Below are 20,264 nucleotides of genomic sequence, written 5' to 3'. Positions count from 1 at the left end.
TACTCAGCTTTTATTTGGTAAAAAGAATGTCCTTTATTTTTCCTGGATGCCCTCTATTTTGCAGTGCCTGAGGAGGACATCTGATGCCACCTTCCACCTGCATCTCACCTGGGCATCTCTTTCCCTGCTTGGCACCTGAGACTGAGACTCTCGTGTGCCACCTTGCGGCCAGAGGAGGCATCACTCACCAATCTCTGGAGCCTCCCTTCTGCAAAGCCAGCCTGAAGGAGGAGGAGGAGGAAGGCAGCTGCAGCATCATCAGCATCAGCATCAGACCAAGGGTGGGCCAAGGATGTGCCATCCATGGGATTGCTCTGGCTCCTCTCGTCCCTCCATTCTGCTTTCTTCAGGGAGGAGGTAAGTCCTGGTTCCTTTGCTTACATGTTTTGGAAGCCCTTTGTCTCAAACCACCTCTGACCCTGGGAGCTCATCAGGAAGAAAGACCACCATCTGTCCCTGTGGGATTCCTGTTTTGCAATAAGGAAAAGATGTCAGTCTGGTCTGCCCTATCCCTCCACCTGAGTGGCACATATGAACCAGGCTTTATGCCCAGCATCCTTGAGGATGGAAAAGAATGAGATCTAGATCTGGAAGGATGGGGTTGAAGGCAGTTGGGGTGGTGGGCAAGATCCAGGGGGGGGGATATGTGGGTATGTGGGGGCTGCCCAGGATGGCTTGGCATTGTAATCTTGCAGGGCCCACATTGCGCATGAAAGGGATGGTTTGTTTAGACTGCAGCAGCATCACTCAGCCCCCGCCTCTCCACTTCTCTTGGAATGGACAGAGAGATGATGTAGCCAGATATAAACACCCTCCCACTCTGAGATATATGTGTATGTGTGCATATGTATGTATGTGTCAAACAAACCCTTGGCAATGTTCCCCATCCCTAAGTACAAAAGCAGAATTTGTGCCTGCATCCTTTAGGGGTGAGAGAAGTTTAGATTATATATACATCAAACACACCCTTGGCAATGCTCCCCTTCCCTAAGTACCGAAATCAGAATTTGTGTCTGAAGCATACACACACACACAAAGATATATAGGATTCAGGAACAAATTCTGAATCATTCACACACACACACACACACACACACACACACAATATATGGTACTTTGGGATGGGGAGCATTGCCAAGGATGTGTTTGACACACACACGCACACATACAGAGAGGGAGAGTATATGCACACATACACATATACCGTTGATCCTCGATATCCATGGATTCCAGCATCCATGGCTTGAAAATATCTGTAAAATATATACATTCCCAAAAGCAAAGTTTGATTTTGCCATTTTATATAAGAGACACCATTTTACTAGGGCATTGCATATAGTTGGGCTTGAGCATCCATGGGTTTGGGGATCCATGGAGGGTCCTGGAACCAAACTCCTGTGGATACCAAGGGCCCACTGTACACATACACATATACCATAGACTGTAATCTAAACTCTCTTGCCCTTAAGGATGCAGGCACAAATTCAGCTGTCCTTCCTTAGGGGTGGGGAGCATTGCCACGGGTGTGTTTGACAAGCCATTGTGGGTGCCGCAGACAGTTGTGTGTCTAGAGAGGACAGGAGGAGGCTAATTTGACAGAGATCCAACCCAAAAGAGATCTTTCTCATCCCCTCCCCTGTCTTGACCATAGGGGATGTCCATGGAAGATATAGTGAGGCTGAAGACGGGGATGCTTAGATTGGGAGTTCCTGCATGGCTAGGGGTTGGACTGGATGGCCCTTGTGGTCTCTGTAATGCCACAAGATGTAGGTTGTCCAAATACACCCTTGAATGATAGAGTCTGTGTTGGAAGGGACCACAAGGGCCATCTAATCTAATCTTGTTCCATGCAGAAAGACTCAAGTAAAGCATCCCTGAAAGATGCCCACCTAACCTCTGCTTAAAGATATCCAAAGGTGGAGAGTCTGTGTTGTTGTTGTTGTTTCTGTTGTTGTAAGTGCTGAATCAGGCCCCAAATGGCCCACTTAGTGCAATGCTCCATTTCCGGGCAGCAACAGCAAATGGTTTCAGGAAAGTGTGCCAAGGAAGGTGACCTTTTCTTGTTGTTACTCCAGCACTTGGCATGCACAGATGGACCGTTTCTGTAGCTGGAGGCTCCATCTAGCTGTCATTATGGAAGTTGGACTGTGATCAATATCAACAGGAGGTATAGTGGTTGAAGAAAATGCAACCCTTAAGATGTAGGTCAGCAAAAAGAATCCTGTTGTTGTTGTTGTTGCTGATGCTGAATCAGGCCCCGAAACCTACTTTGATGCTCCATTTCCAGACAGCAACTGGCCCAATGGTTTCAGGAAAGTGTGCCAAGGAAGATATAAAGCAATAATAATTTCCCCAGAGGCTGGTCTTCACTGATGGACTGCCTCTGCAGCTGAAGGCTCTATTTAGCTCTTGTGATCATTTTATATATTCTGGGGCTCATATCATGGCATCTTCTCTCTTTCTCTCTCTTTTGCGGTCTTGTCTGTGTCTCTCATACATACTCCATTATGGACCTTTTTGTCCTATGTGAATTGATGCTTATGATACCCAAATCCAATCTTAGTTGCCTGGAGACAAGGACAAAGACTGTTACAGTTCGGGAGTCTTTGAAAGACCAAAACAATGCCTGGCAAAGTAAAACTGAGATGCAGCCTGCTTTTGAACCACTTTGGAAGCATAATAGACTGTACAGCAGATATATTTCTAATCCTTTCAGATCAGTGATTGGAATAATGAGAAAAATCAGTATATAATTTCCGGGCTGCTGCAGAAAAGCTACTCGCCTCCAAAAATATTGCAGCGGTAAACTCTGTTTTTGGTTTTTTCCTCCAGATTATATTTTGTTATGGCAATATAAACGTCCAACACATAAAAACGAAAGCAGACAACACTCTTGTATACTCTAAGACCTTCACATGACCAAGTTTAACACATACAAAAAACATTAAACATGCAATATAATGTGCACACTTAAGTATTGTTCTCTAAAAACAAAACTTCCTAATCTCTCCGATCTGAACATTTTTTCCTTCCCCTCGCCCCACTTTTACTTCTATTTCATGTTCTCTGGCACATTATCCTATCCTCTTAAAATACAATATTTCCTATTCCTTTCTCCTTTGTCTCTTTTCTACGTGGCTCTTCTATCTCTATTTCAATTTACTGTATTCAGTGTTGTTCCTTTATTCAATGCTGTGGAAGCTTTTCTGAGTAACACAAATATGATTTCTCCTCTGGCCTGAACAGAATGCACTACAACGGGGTGTAAAATGTCTTCAACCTGTTTGCAGCTAAAAATTACACATGGTTGTGACCATTAATCCACAACCATAGCAACTAGGGTTGCCAGAGCAAAAGCCACCTCCTATGCCTTTAAGGGTTGTGTAGTGGAGGGAACTGAGAGCCAGCTTGGTGTAGTAGTGCTTTGAGTGATGGATTTGGGGAGCGGAAGACCAGGGTTCAAGTTCCCATTCAGCCATAGAAACCCACTTGGGGAAGTCACACTCTCTCAGCCTCGGAGAAAGACAAAGCAAACCCCTTCTGAACAAATCTTGTCAAGAGAACCCCATAAAAGGGTCCCATAATTCAAAAGGGGCTTGAAGACATGCATCACAATTTAAGAAGGATGTTGAGAAACTGGAGCCACGTGTCCAAAGGAAGGAGACTAAAATGGTGAAGGGCCTGGAAACCATAAAGCTCTATGAGAAACGAGAGCTGTGGATGTTTAGCCTGGAGAAGAGAAGGTTTAAGAGGTGATATGATAACCCTGTTTAAATAGTTGAAGGGATGTGTTATTGAGGAGGGAGCAAGCTTGTTTTCTGCTGCTCCAGAGAACAGGATCCGGAGCAATGGATGCAAGCTCCAGAAAAAGAGATTCCAGCTCAACATTCGGAGGACCTTTCTGAGAGTAAGGGCTGTTCAACAGTGGAACACACTCCTTCCTCGGAGATTATAGTGGAGTCTCCTTCCTTAGAGATCTTTAAACAGAAGCCGGATGGCCATCTGTCAATGGGGATGCTTTGATTGAGAGTTCCTGCATGGCAGAATGGGGTTGGACTGGATGGACCTTGCGGTCTCTTCCAACTCTATGCTTCTATGATTCTATGAACAACAAACAAGAGGGATTTATATCAAGCAACTAGGTGACAAGCAACACAGCTGAAATCCTCTCTTCCACACATCATCATCATCATCATATTTAGTTTTTTGTGGGTTTTTGGGGCTATGTGGCCATGTTCTAGAAGAGGTTATTCCTGACGTTTCGCCAGCATCTGTGGCTGGCATCTTCAGAGAATGCTGGCATAGAAGAGAGCTGGGGGGAGATATATATGTGTGTGTGTATATATGTATATATATATATGGAGGAAATTCCATGTTAATCTATGTATTGTTCTGTTGTGATGGCAGGGCCTCAAGATGGGAGGATATGCAAAGGAGGGTTAGTGTCTGCTGGATATATATATATATATATATATCCAGCTCTCTTCCATGCCAACATTCTCTGAAGGTGCCAGCCACAAATGTTGGGGAAACGTCTGGAAGAAACTCTTCTAGAACATGGCCACAGAGCCCAAAAAACCTCCAAAAAACCCTTTGGATGCCGGCCATGAAAGCCTTTGACTCCACATCATCATATTTCTTTGTACCTAGGGTTGCCATAGTGCCGGACCTCGAAACCGGGAAAAATGTAGGACAAAATTTTCAAATGTAGGACACACAAAAAGTGTGTCCTACATTTGAAAATTCTGTCCTACATTTTACTGCGATTGCAGCGGAGGCCAAGCGGCAAGGGAAAGCCTCCACTTAAGGAGGCTTTCCCTCCCCGCCTGGGCCCCGCCACGATCGGAGGCCAGGATCGGGGCCTCGCCTCGTTCCTGGGACCCTCAGGGACCAGGAAGGAGGCGAGGAGGCCGGCGGCGATCGCCCCGATCCTCGCCTCCTTGGCCCCCGCAGGGACCAGGAAGGAGGCGAGGAAGCCGGCGGCGATCGCCCCGGCCTCGCCTCCTTCTTGGCCCCCGCGGAGGCCAGGAAGGAGGCGAGGAAGCCGGCGGCGATCGCCCCGGCCTCGCCTCCTTCTTGGCCCCCGCGGAGGCCAGGAAGGAGGCGAGGAAGCCGGCGGCGATCGCCCCGGCCTCGCCTCCTTCTTGGCCCCCGCAGGGACCAGGAAGGAGGCGAGGAGGCCGGCGGCGATCGCCCCGATCCTCGCCTCCTTCTTGGCCCCCGCGGAGGCCAGGAAGGAGGCGAGGAGGCCGGCGGCGATCGCCCCGGCCTCGCCTCCTTCTTGGCCCCCGCGGAGGCCAGGAAGGAGGCGAGGAGGCTGCAGGGAGGCGGGGAGGTTGGCGCGGCTGCGCCCAAGAGGCGCCGCCTCCCTGCAGCCTCCTCCGCCTCAGGCCTCGCTGCCCTCCTTTTCTGTCCCAGGCCTCAGAAAGGCCTTGGAGCCGCGGCGGCGGCGGAGGTGGCCGCGGTGGGCGGGGCCGTCCCGGTTTGGGCGCCAAACCGGACCGGGACCGGGATGGCACCGCCCAAACCGGGATTGTCCCGCCGGGGGGCGGGATATGGCAACCCTATTTGTACCCCTTTCTTTCCCCAGAGCTGGGATTCAGAGTGGCTCTCAACATTAAAAGAAGAGTATAATTAAAAACAGAGAAGTGGTACATTAAAATGGAATTAAATTTATTACAATATTAAAAGACACAGTCAATAAAAGCACAGGAGCCTCCGTGGTTTTAACGGCGGCAACCCTAAATAACAACACTTTCAAGTGTTTAAAACATTTCAGTTGCGGCTGGAAACCTGGGCCTTACAATAACAGCCCTGTAAGGAAGGCCGATCATATCAGGCCACTTGTTTCAAATGGAGATTTGCTTGAGGTCTCTGAGTTCACAGCAGAGCTAAGTTTGGAACTCAGGACTTCATCATTCATAGCTAAATTTATTATTACCGTTTGAGTAGCATCCGTCTTATAATTAGCCAAAACGAATAGGTTTCTCCGCCGTTTCCCCAGAGAACTAGCGTGCAAAATTTGCCTCTGACCCAAAGCCAAGACGCCTTCTCACAATTTGAGTAATAGTTTGACTAATAGTTATTTCTGCACGCATGATGCGCTTATATGCCAGGAGCCAGAAAAGAGCAGAGCTTGGACACGTTGAATGACAAAGAATGCGCAGTTTGCAACTGCTTCCTTTTTAAAAGGATAAATAAGTTGGAGCTACTTTACTTTATAATTATAACTTCGAGAGGTACGACTTCACTCCTTTTGCAGTGTCACTCCATTTTCATTACTTTGATAATTATGTGGCTGTGGCCTTACTCCTTGTGTATGTTTTCTGCCACATGGTTTTGTTCAATTCTGAGGCTGTGTTTTAAAATTAAAAGTACCTATTTTAGTTGAGAGCAGGCAAAGTGTAATGGTTTCAGTGTTGGACTACGACTCTGGAGACCAGGGACTGATTCCCCGCTTGGCCATGGAAACCCACTGGGTGATCCTGGGCAAGTCACACACTCTCAGCCTCAGAGAGATCCCAAGGGCCATCCAGTCCAACCCCATTCTGCCATGCAGGAACTCTCCATCAAAGCATCCCCAACAGATGGCCATCCAGCCTCTGCTTAAAGACCTCTAAGGAAGGAGACTCCATTACGCTCCGAGGAAGGGGTGTGTTCCTTTGTCGAACAGCCCTTACTGTCAGGAAGTTCCTCCTAATGTTGAGGTGGAATCTCTTTTCCTGTAACTTGCATCAATTGTTCCATGTTCTAGTCTCTGGAGCAGCAGAAAACAAGCTTGCTCCCTCCTCAACATGGCATCCCTTCAGATATTTAAACAGGGCTATCATATCCCCTCTTAACCTTCTCTTCTCCAGGCTAAACATCCCCAGCTCTCTGAGCCTTTCCTCCTAGAGCTTCATGGTTTCCAGACCCTTCACCATTTTAGTCTCCCTCCTTTGGACACATGGCTCCAGTTTCTCAATGTCCTTTTTGAATTGTTTTACCCAGAACTGGACACAGTATTCCAGGTGGGGTCTGACCAAAGCAGAATAGAGTGGCACTATTACTTCCCTTGATCTAAACACTATACTTTTATTGCAGCCTAAAATTGCATTGGCCTTTTTAGCTGCTGCATTGCATTCTTGTCTCATGTTCATCTTGTGATCCACTTGAACTCCCAGATCCCTTTCAGACGTATAAGTCTCTCGTTCAGCCAGGTGTCCCCCATCTTATATTTATACATTTCATTTTTCTGCCCTAAGTGCAATACCTTACATTTCTCCGTGTTGAGTTTCATTTTGTTAGCTTTGGCCCAGCTTTCAAGTCTATTCAGGTCATTTTGAATTTTGATCCTGTCCTCTGGGGTATTACCTACTCCTCCTATTTTGTTGTCATTTGCAAATTTGATAACTATGCACCCCCCTTGAATAAATCATGCAGGGAAAACCCCGTGATAGAGTATTATAAATCAGAAATGACTTGAAGGCACACAGCAACAACAAAGAGCCTGAAGCAAGTCTCCTGATGCCAACAGAGACTGATCCGAAGGACAGATAGACTCTCATGGAAAGGCAAGGGACCTCCTTATTTGTCAACAGACCCTTTGATGGATGGGCTCATTCTGGTACTGCCTGCGTCTTGGAAACCTGATGCACATTTTCAAAAACCTTGTAGAGTAGCAGGGATAGTTTTAAAAATTAAAAATTCACCTGCCCCTGCACCTTCTTTTCTGCATCCAAACCCTCCCCCAAATCAGCAGTATTGTTTTTATAACACTCCACCAACGCCGACCCTACACATCTTTGCTGCCCATCCCTGGCAGGTTGTCCGCATCTTGTCCTCCGAAGCAGAAGACGGCAAAGGACCCTAAGTAGCAGGACCCATTGCCAGGGAGACTGTGCTCCTTTCCTCCTTCTCATCCTGTGGTGGAGAGGGGGAGGCAGGATTGATTCCTTTGGTGTCCAGCAATGGCATTGACCTTCCTTTGAAATGGTTCCCCTGCGATGTGTCACCGCCGAGGGGATGCAATCTGGAGATGTGGAGGAGGAGGGGGAAAGCCATTGCTGCTGGCAGTGTTGGTGCTGCGAAGGCCCCTTTCTCCTCCTCCTCCTCTGGGGCTGCTCTGTTTTGCAAGGTCAGGTTTCCTCTTTCCTAGCCTCCCCGTTCCCAGACCTTACTGAAATTTCAATGAGCAGAAGGTAGTAACAACAGTCTGCTTGTTTAATACCCCATGGGGCTCCCATGTGGGGAGAAGGGAGAGACCCATGGCCATTGGAGTCACAGGTCAGAGAAGAGCAAAGGACAAGCATCGCACATCAAAAAGATTGCCTGGCTGGCTGCTTTTTCTCTCTCTTCCACCTTGGCTTCCTCCTGCTCTCTTTCTTTCCTTTTACAATCATCCTTTCTTTTATTATGCCATCTAATGCCCTTTATTTAAATTATTTCACCTCCTTTCTCCTGTTTGATTGTAAAGGCCTTTCCCCTTCTTCCTCTTTCATTTGAAGGGTCTTTCTTTTTTTAATCTTCCTCTTTAGAGCACATAGAACGGTAGAGTTGGAAGGGTACCGCAAGGACCCTCTACTAGTCCAACACTGTACCATGCAGGAATACACAGCGAAAACACTGAAAGATGCCCACCCAACTTCTGTTTAAAGACCGCCAAAGAAGGAGACTCCACCGCCCTCCGAGGCAGTCCCTTCCACTGTCAAAGAGCCCTTACAGTAGGGCTCCTAGTCCTATGTTCAATCCATTTCATGGGAGGGGAGAGGAAAGAAAGAAACTGATATCTTTTCCCCCTTTCTAGAAACCAAGGCATCTTCCAACAGGGAAGTAAGAGAACAGTTAAGCTCTCATCTGTTGACAGCTTTTTCTGGAAACCCTTCAGTAAATATTACTTCCTACTGCATTGAAGATTAATAGAATTATAGAATCGCAGATTTGAAAGGGGCTTGATGGACCATCAAGTCTGTTCACTGCAGGATCTCCAGGGAAAGCATCCCCAGCAGGGAGCAGTCCAGCCTCTTTTTGGAGACATCCAGTGAAGGAGACCTCACCAACTCTAGGCTAGTGGTTCTATTGCTGAACCCCTCTCACTTTCAAGACATTCCATCTAATGTTCAATTGAAATCTATCCTCCTGTGACTTGTTTTCCAGACCTGGTCCTACCCTCTGGGGCAGCCAAGAACAGGTCTGTTTCCTCTTCTCTGTAACCATCCTTAACATATTTCAAAAGTGTGATCATGTCATCCCTGCATCTTCTCTTCGTCACGTTGAACCTGCCCAACACCCTCAGTCTTTACTCTGGTTTTGTTTTCCATACTTCTTGCCGTCTTTGTTGCCCTTCTCTGAATACAGTCCAACTTGTCTTCTTGTTGTTGTGTGTCTTCAAGTTGTTTCCGGGTCCGACGTATGGTGTCCCTAAATGGCATGATTTGTTCGGAGGAGATTTGCCATTGCCTTCCTCTGAGGCTGAGAGCGTGTGGCTTTGCCCAAGGTCACCTAGGAGTTTTCATGGCTGAGCTGGGAATCAAACCTTGGTCTCCAGAGTCTAGATCTTTCTTAAAATGATTTGTCCAGAACTCTAGTTTGAACTAACAAAAGGATTCAAGGTTTTGATTTCAGAGTGACAGATCCCAGAATTTCCTAAGCCCACAAGGTCTGGGGTTGCTGGGATTGTTGGCTGTAACTATCTACCTTCCGCCCATTTTTTGGTATGAGGTTTATTCCATTTCCTTTTGCCTTGAGATTCACCATCTAAATCTATCCAAATCAGTGGCAAAGGCAGGGAGGGGACATAGGATAAGACCTAAGGACCAGACCGCCACTAAGTGCCTCTAAGGAGTTAGCCATTGATACCGACACCAAGACTGCAAATCCTTTCCCACAGACTCTAATCCTGCTTCTTTTTTCCAGCAGCCTCATTCAAGCAGCAAAGGTGTTTGGGGATGAGATTAATGTATTAATCATTGCTGGTATTGTAGGGTTAGCCTAAGACTGTGCATATAGCTGCTGGAAACCTGAGTCTCAACCTCATTCAAAGCTTTGATAACCACTGGCCATCCAATGGGGTTCTGAGAATCTCAGTCCAAAATTGTCACCAAGCTCCGAGGGATTCACTCTGCTTCAACCTCATTCAGTTGTAAAACTGTAAGGTTGGAAGGGATCCCAAGGACCATCCAGTCCAACCCACTGACAGCAGTTCTTACCACCAGGGAATCCTATATTAGGTTTAGACAGATGTCCAAAACACATGGCAGTAATAATCCAGTCTGAGACCACTTTAACTGTCCTGGCTCAGCTACAAAACTACAGTTCCCAGAATTCCCTAGCATTGAGCCAGGGCAGTTAAAGCGGTCTCAAACTGGATTATTTCTCCAGTGTGTTTTGGACTATAATCTTCTTTCTTGCAGTTCGCATTCATGGGTTTGGGTCCTATCTCCTAAAGACAAGGATACTGTCTTTAGACAGCTCCAACTGTCCTGCTTTCTCAAGGTAAATTCCAGTTAATCCTCTGCTGTCCCATTTTTTCAGCTCCTTTAGGTATGTCCCGGTTTCTCTCTCCTCTTCATACTTTCCCCCTTTGTCCTCAGCTTACTTCAGCTGCTGCAAACTGAGTTAAAGATGGAAAAGTAGTTTGCGCTCAGTTAAGTAGGAGGGGAAGGGGGAAGGAGGGATAGTCTTGTCATCCCCGGTCAGCTCAGGCAAAAGCAAACTGCTGCAGACTGTCCTGGCTTATGTGTTCTTCCTCATGCATCACTTTTGCCAACCTGAACACACTCTGATGTGAGATAGTCCTCCTGTTTAATTTGGCTCTGATCATCTAGTCATCCCACTTTTTCAGCTGCTTTTAGAAATTCCCAGTTTCATCTCTCTCCTCCCATGTTTCCCCCGTTGTCCTCAGCTTACTTGAACTGCTGCAAACTGAGTTCAAAGGAATATAAAGTTTGCATTCAGTTAAAGGAAATGAGGAGGCAGAGTTGCCATTCCTAGTAGGCTCAGGCAAAAGCAAAGGGCTGCAACCTCTCCTCGTTTGATGTTTTTCATTAATCAGTTTTGACATCTTGACTAGACTCTGTGGTTTCTTTGTCACATGTGTCCCGGTTTTCATCTGTCCTTCTTCAAGTATTTGGAGACAGCTAGCAATATCACATTTCAGTAATCTCCAGGCTAAACGTCAAGTCTCTCAGCCATTCCTCTCAGGGGTTGGTTTTTAGGATCGGTGCCATCTTGCTCATCCTCCACTGAACATGATCATTTACTCATTCTGCCATGCAGGAACACCCCTGACAGATGACCATCCAGCCTCTGTTTAAAAACCTCCAAGGAAGGAGACTCCACCACACTTTGACGCAGCATCTTCCACTGTTAAACAGCTCTTACCATTAGTAAGTTATTACTAATGCTTAGGTGGAATCTCTTTTCCTGGAGCTTGCATCCATTGCTCCGGATCCTGTTCTCTGGAGCAGCAGAAAACAAGCTTGCTCCCTCCTCAGTATGACATCCCTTCAAATATTTAAACAGGGCTATCATATCACCTCTGAACCTTCTCTTTCAAGCTGCTTTATACTGAATAAAACCATGGCTCAGTCTACCCCAGTTTTGTCTATTGTGACTGGAAGTACAAGGTTCGAGAAGGTTTTTCTTCTTCCGTTCAACCGCTGTGTGATCCACCTGCCAGAAATCGCAGGGATTCGGTTAGGAAGCTGGTTGAGGAATGTGGGAAGGAAAAGTGATGCCAGCTCTATCTGAGATGCTGCAATGTCATGTTTTAAACGTTTTACCAATTTTACTTCTTGGTTAACAAAGCCTTTGACAAAGATGCTCCTTTTTTATGACTCTTAAGAGCTGTTTGACAGTAGAATGGACTCCCTGAGAAGCCTTAGTTTAAGCAGAGGTTGGATGGGCATTTTAGGAGTGTTGTAATTGTGCATTCCTGCAGGACAGGGTTTGAATTAGATGGCCCTCGCAACCCTTTCCAACTCTAAGTTCTATTATTCTACAGCTCCCATCACTGCAAGCATTGTCCATCCTCTTTAGGGCCGATGGGAGCTGTAGTCCAAAAGACCTGGAAAGGCCCTGCGCTGATGTCCCTTGGAATCCTCTGATCGCTTCGGATGATCGGGGGGAAAGGATAGCGTTAACTTGATGAGAAGTTTCACTGACAAGGCAAAGAAGTGTGAAGGGATGACAATTCACCTTGAAGCGCTAAGTCCATCTCCCAGGAGCCTGCGCGGCATCAATTTATAATGAGCAAAGAACGCTTAAAATAAACCAGGCCTCTAGGTCCTAACTCAATTTTCTGCGTCTTTTCCTCGTCCGAAAAAGGGGTTAGAAGATGGAGCAGATAATTGACGGTGATGAGGATTGCGATGATCATGGAGACGCAGGCCTGTCGCTGGAGGAGGAGAGGCTTCTTGCCAACTTCCAAACAGGGAGAGCCGCATAGATTTAAAATAACTTAATTACATAACTTTAAAATGATTTAATTGTGTAATCCACAGGAGGCCCATCCTTGTTCTCTTTCTGCCGGTGGGCAAAGACCTTGTTGTTGTTGTTGTTGAGGCAGATTTGTGGCTCATAACTAATAGGTATCACTGAAACTTGGTGGGATGAGTCTCATGACAGGGATGCTATATACCAGAATAATAGTCCAAATGGAAAGGGAGGTGGAGTAGCATTATATGTTAAGGATGTGTATACAAAGAGACCTGTGACTTAAATCCTGGAAGCCAAGTTGAGTGGTTTGTGTAAAAATGTAAGGGGAGTGAAACAACAGGGATATATCATTGCTGGGGTCATTTTGAGCTCAGCAATGGCTCCTCTTCATCCTGGAGAGACGTGACCTTTGGGGTGTCACAGGGATTTGTACTGGGCCCAAGGCTATTCGACATCTTTATCAATGACTTGGATGAAAGAATAGAGGGCCTGCTTATCAAATTTGAAGATGAAACCAAATTAGGAGGAATAGCTAATACTCCAGAGGAGAGGATCAAAATTCAAAATGACCTGAATAGGTTAGAAAGCTGGGCCAAAACTAACAAAAAGAATTTCAACATGCAGAAATGTAAAGTACTGCACTTAAGGAGAAAAAAATGAAATGCTCAGATATAGGTTGGGTGACACCTGGCTTGACAACAGGACATGTGAAAGGGGTCTAGGAGTCCTAATAGACCACTAGTTGAACATGAGGCAACAATATGATGCAACCCTTACTGTCAAGAAGTTCCTCCTAACGTTGAGCTGGAATCTCTTTTCCTGGTGTTTGAATCCATTGCATCTAGTCTCTGGAGTAGCAGAAAATAAGCTTGCTCCCTCCTCAATATGGCATCCCTTCAAGTATTTAAACAGGGCTATCATATCCCCTCTTCACCTTCTCTTCTCCAGGCTAAACATCCCCATCTCCCTCAGTCATTCCTTATAGGGCTTCATAGTTTCCAGACCCTTCACCATTTTAGTCACCCTCCTTTGGACACATGGCTCCAGTTTCTCAATGTCCTTTTTGAATTGTTTTACCCAGAACTGGACATAGTATTCCAGGTGGGGCCTGACCAAGGCAGAATATAGTGGCACTATTACTTCCCTTGATCTAGACACTATACTTCCATTGATGCAGCCTAAAATCGCATTGGCCTTATTAGCTGCCTCATTGCACTGTTGACTCATGTTCAACTTGTGGTCTACTTGGACTCCTAGATCCCTTTCACATGTTGTCTCCTTAAGCCAGGTGTCCCCCATCCTATATCTGTGTATTTATTTTTTCCGCCCGAAGTGCAGTACCTTACATTTCTCCCTGTTGAAGTTCATTTTGTTAGATTTGGCCCAGCTTTCTAGTCTATTCAGGTCATTTTAAATTTTGACCCTGTCCTCTGGGATGAGCCATGTCCAAGGCCTCCTGCCCTGCAAACCCAGTCCCATGTCCTCCCTCATTGAGTCTGGCATGGCATCTTCCTCTCTTTCTACTACCTTCTACCTTTCCCAGCATTATTGCCTTTTTAATGCGTCCTCCCTTCTCACGATGGTGGCCAAAGCATGACAGTCTCAATTTAATAATCCTGGCTTCCAGGGGAAGTTCATGGTTGATCTGTTCAAGGACCTATTTTGTTCATCTTTTTGGCTGCCCAGGGTATCCTCAGCACCCTTCACCCGCGCCACGTCTCCCGTGAGTTTATTCTTTTCCTATCCCCTTTCTTTTCCAGCTTTCACATCTGTACTTGTTGATGGGGAATGCTATGGCTTGGACATTTCTAACTGTAGTGCTCAGTTGTATGTCTTTACACTTTAGGATCTCGTCTAGTTCTTTCGTAGCTGCTCTTCCCATTGCTAATCTGATTTCTTGGCTGCAGTCCCCTCTCTAGTCTCGGAGAGCTCTTCCAGTAAAGCCATTCTTCCCAGGGTTTAGCTGGGATCTCTTCCCTTGTGCCTTTGAAGCCACCGCTTCATGGTCTAGTCCCTGGAGCAGCAGCAAACAAGCTGGCCCTCTCTTCTTCCCCATTAATTCTTATTTTGCAGGGTCAGTGCCCTCATTCCTTCCCTTGTAGCTCTAGCCCTGCGATGGAGGGAAGTAAATGCATAAATGAGAGAATCGAAGTAATGGCTTCCCTTACATTGTGGGGTGGGGGGTTCAAATGGGGAGTTTTTGAGATGCCCCCCTTGCCCTCCTCCTTTTCTCCTTTCCATCCCAGCTCTGTTGGGCATCTCCATGGTTACCAAAGAGCTCTGGGATTGGCCAGGACCATTTGGCATCCCTTCCGCTGTTGCTTGCTTGCTCTATTTAATCCACCCCCCCTCCATCCCTTTTGTTCTGATTTATTCACTGGATAGGACTGGTCCCTGGAGATCTCTTGGCCAATGCAAGACGAAGGAGGCACAAAGCCATGTTGTCGACTCCCTATTCAGGAAAGGGAAGAGATGCCGAAGGGCAAGGCCATTTTTTTATTTGCATTTTTGGTACAATTTTTTTTTTTTAATTGGGAAAAAAATAGAACGGCTTTGTTTGGAAGCCATTTTTGCCTCTTGGTTTGCATTGAACTCTTTTTATTGGGGGGGAACAGCCAAGGGTGCCGCAAGGGGGGGGGTTGGAGAGAGAGATGCGCCGCTTGGTTTTACATTGGCCAGAACTGGAAAAACCAAGGCTTGCCTCACTGGTTGCCAAGCTAATTTTGAGCCAATTCAGTCTCATCTCTCTCCAAACCAAAGGATGTCTCCTCCCTCCATTCATTTTAATGAGCGAGTTCAAGAGACAAGCAATGTACTGCAGAAAGCTTTTCTTTTTTTGTTGTTGTAAATGCAAAGAGATTAATAGAATTGTAGGGAAAGCCAGCATGATATCATGTTTTGAGTGTTAGACTATGACTCTGGAGACCAGGGTTCAAATCCCCACTCAGCCATGGAAGCTCACTGGGTGACCTTAGGCAAGTCACACACTCTCAGCCCCAGAAAATCTTGTGATAGGGTTCGCTTTAGGATTGCATATCAGGAACAATTTGAAGGCACACAACAACAAGAGTTGGAAAGATACCTAAAGGCCACCTAATCCTCAGCAACTAAGGCACTCCTATGTTTGATAGTTTTGGATTATTTTTCGTGGATCTTGCTGCCTCCTCTAGAACCTAGTCTAGAACCTTATGGCTCAGTGTGTTGTTCTTCCTCCCAGCCGGATTCACTGGGACTACAGCTCCCATGACCGTAACCATGTTGGTTTGGAGTGATGGGGTTTGCTGTTCCACACTTTGGGATGTCACCAGATTATGGGAGAAGGGCTGTCGAACAGCTCTTACTGTCAGGAAGTTCCTCCTAATGTTGAGGTGGAATCTCTTTTCCTGGAGCTTGAATCCATGCATCTAGTCTCTGGAGTAGCAGAAAAAAAGCTTGCTCCCTCCTCAATATGGTACCACTTCAAGTATTTAAACAGGGCTATCGTATCACCTCTTAACCTTCTCTTCTTTAGACTAAACATCCCCAGCTCCCTAAGGCGTTCCTTATAGGGCATGGTTTCCAGACCTTTCACCACTTTAGTCGCCCTCCTTTGGACACGCTCCAGTTTCTCAAATCCTTTTTGAATTGTGGTGCCCAGAACTGGACACAGTATTCCAGGTGGGGCCTGACCACAGCAGAATAGAGGGGCACTATTACTTCCCTTGATCTAGACATTATATATTGATGCAGCCTAAAATCGCATTGGCCTTGTTAGCTGCCGCATTGCATTCTTGTCTCATGTTCATCTTGTGGTCTACTTGGACTCCTAGATCCCTTTCACACATAGTTTCATTCAGCCAGGTGTTGCCCATCCTATATCTGTGCATTTCATTTTTCCACCCTAAGTATAGTACCTTACATTTCTCTGTGTTCAATTTCATTTTGTTAGCTTTGGCCCAGCTTTCTAGTCTATTCAGGTCATTTTGAATTTTGATCCTGTCCTCTGGAGTATTTGCTACTTCTCCTAACTTGGTGTCATCTGCAAATTTGCTAAGTGCCCCCAATTCTGTCATCCAAGTCATTGATAAAGATGTTGAATAGCCCTGGGCCCAGGACAGAGCCTTGCCCTATTCTTTCCCAGCTCAAGCTGAATTGGGTTTTGTTTTGTTTTGCAAGAATGCTGTTGCAACCCAGCATGAAACTCTGTGTTTCTCCAGTCCTCCTTCGCCATCTTCCAGTGCCAATGCTGCTTAAAAGAACCTGTCAGCTTGACAGAGGACAAGAAAGAAAAGGGTAAGGGGTAAAGGGCCTTTGTCCAGTGGAGCTTGCCGGAGACTTTTAAACTAAGGTCTGCCTCTATTAGGCCGTTTTCCCAGTGTTCCCAAGGATGGCACTTCAAAGCACATGTGAGCGATGTGTACAGAGACACTGGCATGCGCTATATCATATTGATATGCCTCTAGGGATCAGCATCCAGTTACCCACACACGCATGCCATAGCTCACCCACGTGCTGGAAAGGACTATGCGTCCTGATGTTTTCATCCATCAAGCCATGAGGTGTGCACATTGGCGCATGGCATTACACCGGGTCCAGCTGCTGAGCTCAGAAATGGATAGGGTGCCACCAGAATTCATCTGTTTTTTATTCCCTGTTGCTTGGGAAATTAACATTTTCTCCTCTGTCTTCGGGGCAAAGAGCTGACGGATGTTGCAGCAGCTTCTGTTACTCTACAATAAGTATGCTGCAGCATAGAAAGCAAACCTCACAAGAATCTTATGGAGAAAAGTGTTGCCATTCAAGTTCCTCACCCACAGTTCTGTTCTTTGGTGCATTTGCTTGTTGCTAATCTTTTCTCTCTGCCTTTGAGGTAGAACTCAGTGCTGAGGTTTGTCTTGATCAGCGAAGCTGCAGAAAAATAGCATGCATACTGTATATATAACACAATTCCCTGCTTCAAGTTGTGAATTTCAGGGGCTGGTTGAAGTGATACAGGTCTTTTAGATCTTTACAGTGGTCAGTTAGTACTGATCTTACCAAAAATCAGTTTCCTTGGTTTCAAAATCTTATCTGAGAAGATTCCTATTGCTGTAACTCTTCACTGTGTACCTAGGAAGGTTGACATGTTCTGCAGCTGGCTTTGGGGTATTGCCATTTCCAAGATCCCATTTGTATCCATTAGTCCTCTTGTATAGAGACTATCCTGGCCAATGTAGAGTGTAGAGGAGCATTGCTGGCATAGGATGGCATGTATCACATTGGAGGAAGTGCAAATCAGTGTACCTCTGGTGTTGTGAGTGATGGTTTTGGGGGTATTGCCATTTCTATGGTCAGATCTGAGTCCAATAATGTGCAGAGACTATCCTGGCCAGTGTAGAGTGTAGAGGAGCATTGCTGGCAAAAGGTGGTATATATATCATATTGGAGGAAGAGCAAGTCAATGTACCTCTGATGTTGTGAGTGATGCGATTGGGTCCTCCTGTAGGGTTACTCCAGAGTAGATGTGGGGACAGAGATGGCATCTGGTCTTGTGGCAGGGTCTTGTCCATGTGGTTCATAGTCTTTTTAATGTTACGTTTCCTGTTGGTAAGTGAGTAGTTGTTTAAGATTTGGAGCTTGCCTTAGGCCAAAAAAGACCTTCCTCCCAGAGCTTGTGAGAGAGCAGTGTTATTCTCCCGAACTGGTTGTATGCTGAACTTGAATGGTCTCAGGAGAACATTGTATGTGACCACTAGGGCCATTTTGTGGTTTTGGTCTGTCTTGTAGTAAATGGTTCCCGGATATTACAGTGGGCCCTCCATATTCGCTGAAGTTAGGGGCCCAGGACCTCTGTACAAGTGTAAAAACTGCAAATAAAAAACCCACAATGTTTTAAAATCTCAGACAACACTTTTCTAGGAATCTCTAGGTCCTCCAGCACAAATCTATGGTCAATTTTTTGCAGAAGCTGACCATAGAATTGCACTGGAGGACCTAAAAATGCCTAGAGATATGTTCTTTCTAGGGATCTCTGGGTCTTCCAACGCAACTCTGTGGTCAACTTCTGGCCAAATGTGACTATAGAGTCATGCTGGCAGACCTGATGATGATGATGATGATGATGATTTATTTATAGCCTGCCCAATCACAAGGACCTAGAAATTCCTAGAGAGACCGTATGAATCAAATCCGTGAAGAATCAAATCCACAAAAGTCAAAGCCACAAATGTGGAAGGCTGACTATAAATAATCTTACCTTGACAATTTTTTCTTCTAATCTCACTGTTGTGGGTCTGAGTTGGTGTGGTTGTGTTGGAGGGCTTGCTAGTGTATTCTGGGTGGAAATGGAAGGCATGCAAGTTTGTGTAGCAACCAATGGGTTTTTGATATGTGTGTGGTGCTTAGAGGTCAGGGGTGTCAAGAAAGTGAAATTGCTGTGTGGTTTGTTCCAAGCTCAGGTTGATGGCAGAGAAGTTAAAATCCTGGTGGAACTTCCCAAGTGACGGCTTTTCATGCAGGCAAATTACAAAGCTGTCATCAAGAAATCGAAGCCCTAATTATAAGTTTGGTTTCTGGAGCTAGCCAAATTTACCTCTAGGGGCTATCCCTCCCAGAAACCCCCAGCCAACGTGGCCAGTGGCTGTGCTGTCTGGGGGATACTGGGAGTTAAAGTCCAAAACACCCTCCAAATCCTAGCTTTGACATAGGTCTGTTAAGAAGGCAGTTCCGAGCTTCGAAGACACCTTCTCTTTTTCTCCGGACATACTTCAGTAAGAACTGTTTGAAAGTGGAAGAGTGTAGCGGAGTCTCCTCTGGAGGTTTTTCAACAGAGGACTGGATGGCTTTCTGTTGGGGGTGCTTTGATTGTGAGTTCCTGCATGGCAGAATGGGGTTGGACTGGATGGTCTTTTCCAACTCTAGGATTCTATGATTCTATGGCCCAGGAAGAATTTTCTCTTTCAGTTTTTGTCCTGTTCAAATGTGGACTGGAAAAAACAACAACCCCACACAGGATTTTGAGACCTTTTTTGTGTTATCTTCTGGTTAGACTTTTATTTCTTCTTTTTTTATCATGCATTTTAAAATGTTGGTCACTTTTGATGCCGTGCTGTGTATTTTGTAATTTTTTAATTCTTGCCATTATGCAAGTAACTGGGTGCACTTTAGCAGAAGGGGCTGCAAGCAATGCTTTCCGGGCAGGTTTCCTTTCGAAACACCACTATGATTTCTGTTAGTATTTTTAATGGAGTGCCAGCAAATCTATGGCCAGATGTAAGCACTCGAACCAAGGGCTCCAAGGTTGACTCAGCCTTCCATCCTTTTGTAGGTCAGTAAAATGAGTCCCCAGCTTGTTGGGGGCGATTGGCTTACAGACTGTAAACTGCTTAGAGAGTGCTGAGTTCACTATGAAGCAGTATAGAACTGCAAATGCTATTGCTGCGCTAAGCACTGTGGCCTGGGTTCAAGTCAGGTGTGTCTGGGAAAGGACCCTTTATGAAACCCTGGAGGTTAATGCCAGCCAGTGTTGACAATGCTTCAGTTGCATGCACCTGCCGAAGGTAGCTTCTGACACAAGGAAGATGCTTCCCATATTTCCGTTTATGTAGAACCATGAGGACTAGCATCTTGCTTTCTTTTTAAGGAAAGGATAACACAGTAGAAGAACACATGTTTTACATAACAGAGATCCCAAGTTCAAGCCTTGGCACATCCAGCTTAGAATCATAGGATCTTAAGAGTTGTGTCTCATGAGTCATGTAGTCCAGCCCCTTGCTATCCAGGAATACACAACAAAAGCACTACTTAAAGATGCCCATCCAACCTCTGTGTAAAGATCTCCAAAGGTGGGAGAGTCCACCACCCTCATTCCACTGTCAAATGGCTCAAGA

General features: G+C 45.9%; 1 protein-coding gene across 1 annotated transcript in view; it reads left to right on the top strand.

Annotated features, from left to right (window-relative positions):
* Nucleotides 1-237: 237 nt before the first annotated feature.
* Nucleotides 238-20,264, top strand: part of APC2 (APC regulator of Wnt signaling pathway 2) — a 52,767-nt gene continuing 32,740 nt past the window's right edge. Inside the window, exon 1 of the mRNA XM_089535718.1 lies at nucleotides 238-357. Within this exon, the coding sequence (XP_089391844.1) occupies nucleotides 304-357 (54 nt within the window). The 5' untranslated portion in view covers nucleotides 238-303. The remainder of the gene's footprint in view (nucleotides 358-20,264) is intronic.

Source organism: Sceloporus occidentalis, unplaced genomic scaffold, assembly GCF_023333645.1.
Source record: "Sceloporus occidentalis isolate IW3139 unplaced genomic scaffold, rSceOcc1.0.p SCAF_8, whole genome shotgun sequence".
Taxonomy (NCBI): Eukaryota; Metazoa; Chordata; class Lepidosauria; order Squamata; family Phrynosomatidae; genus Sceloporus; species Sceloporus occidentalis.
Note: the sequence above shows the minus strand (reverse complement) of the source record. Positions and strands in the feature narration are given on the sequence as shown.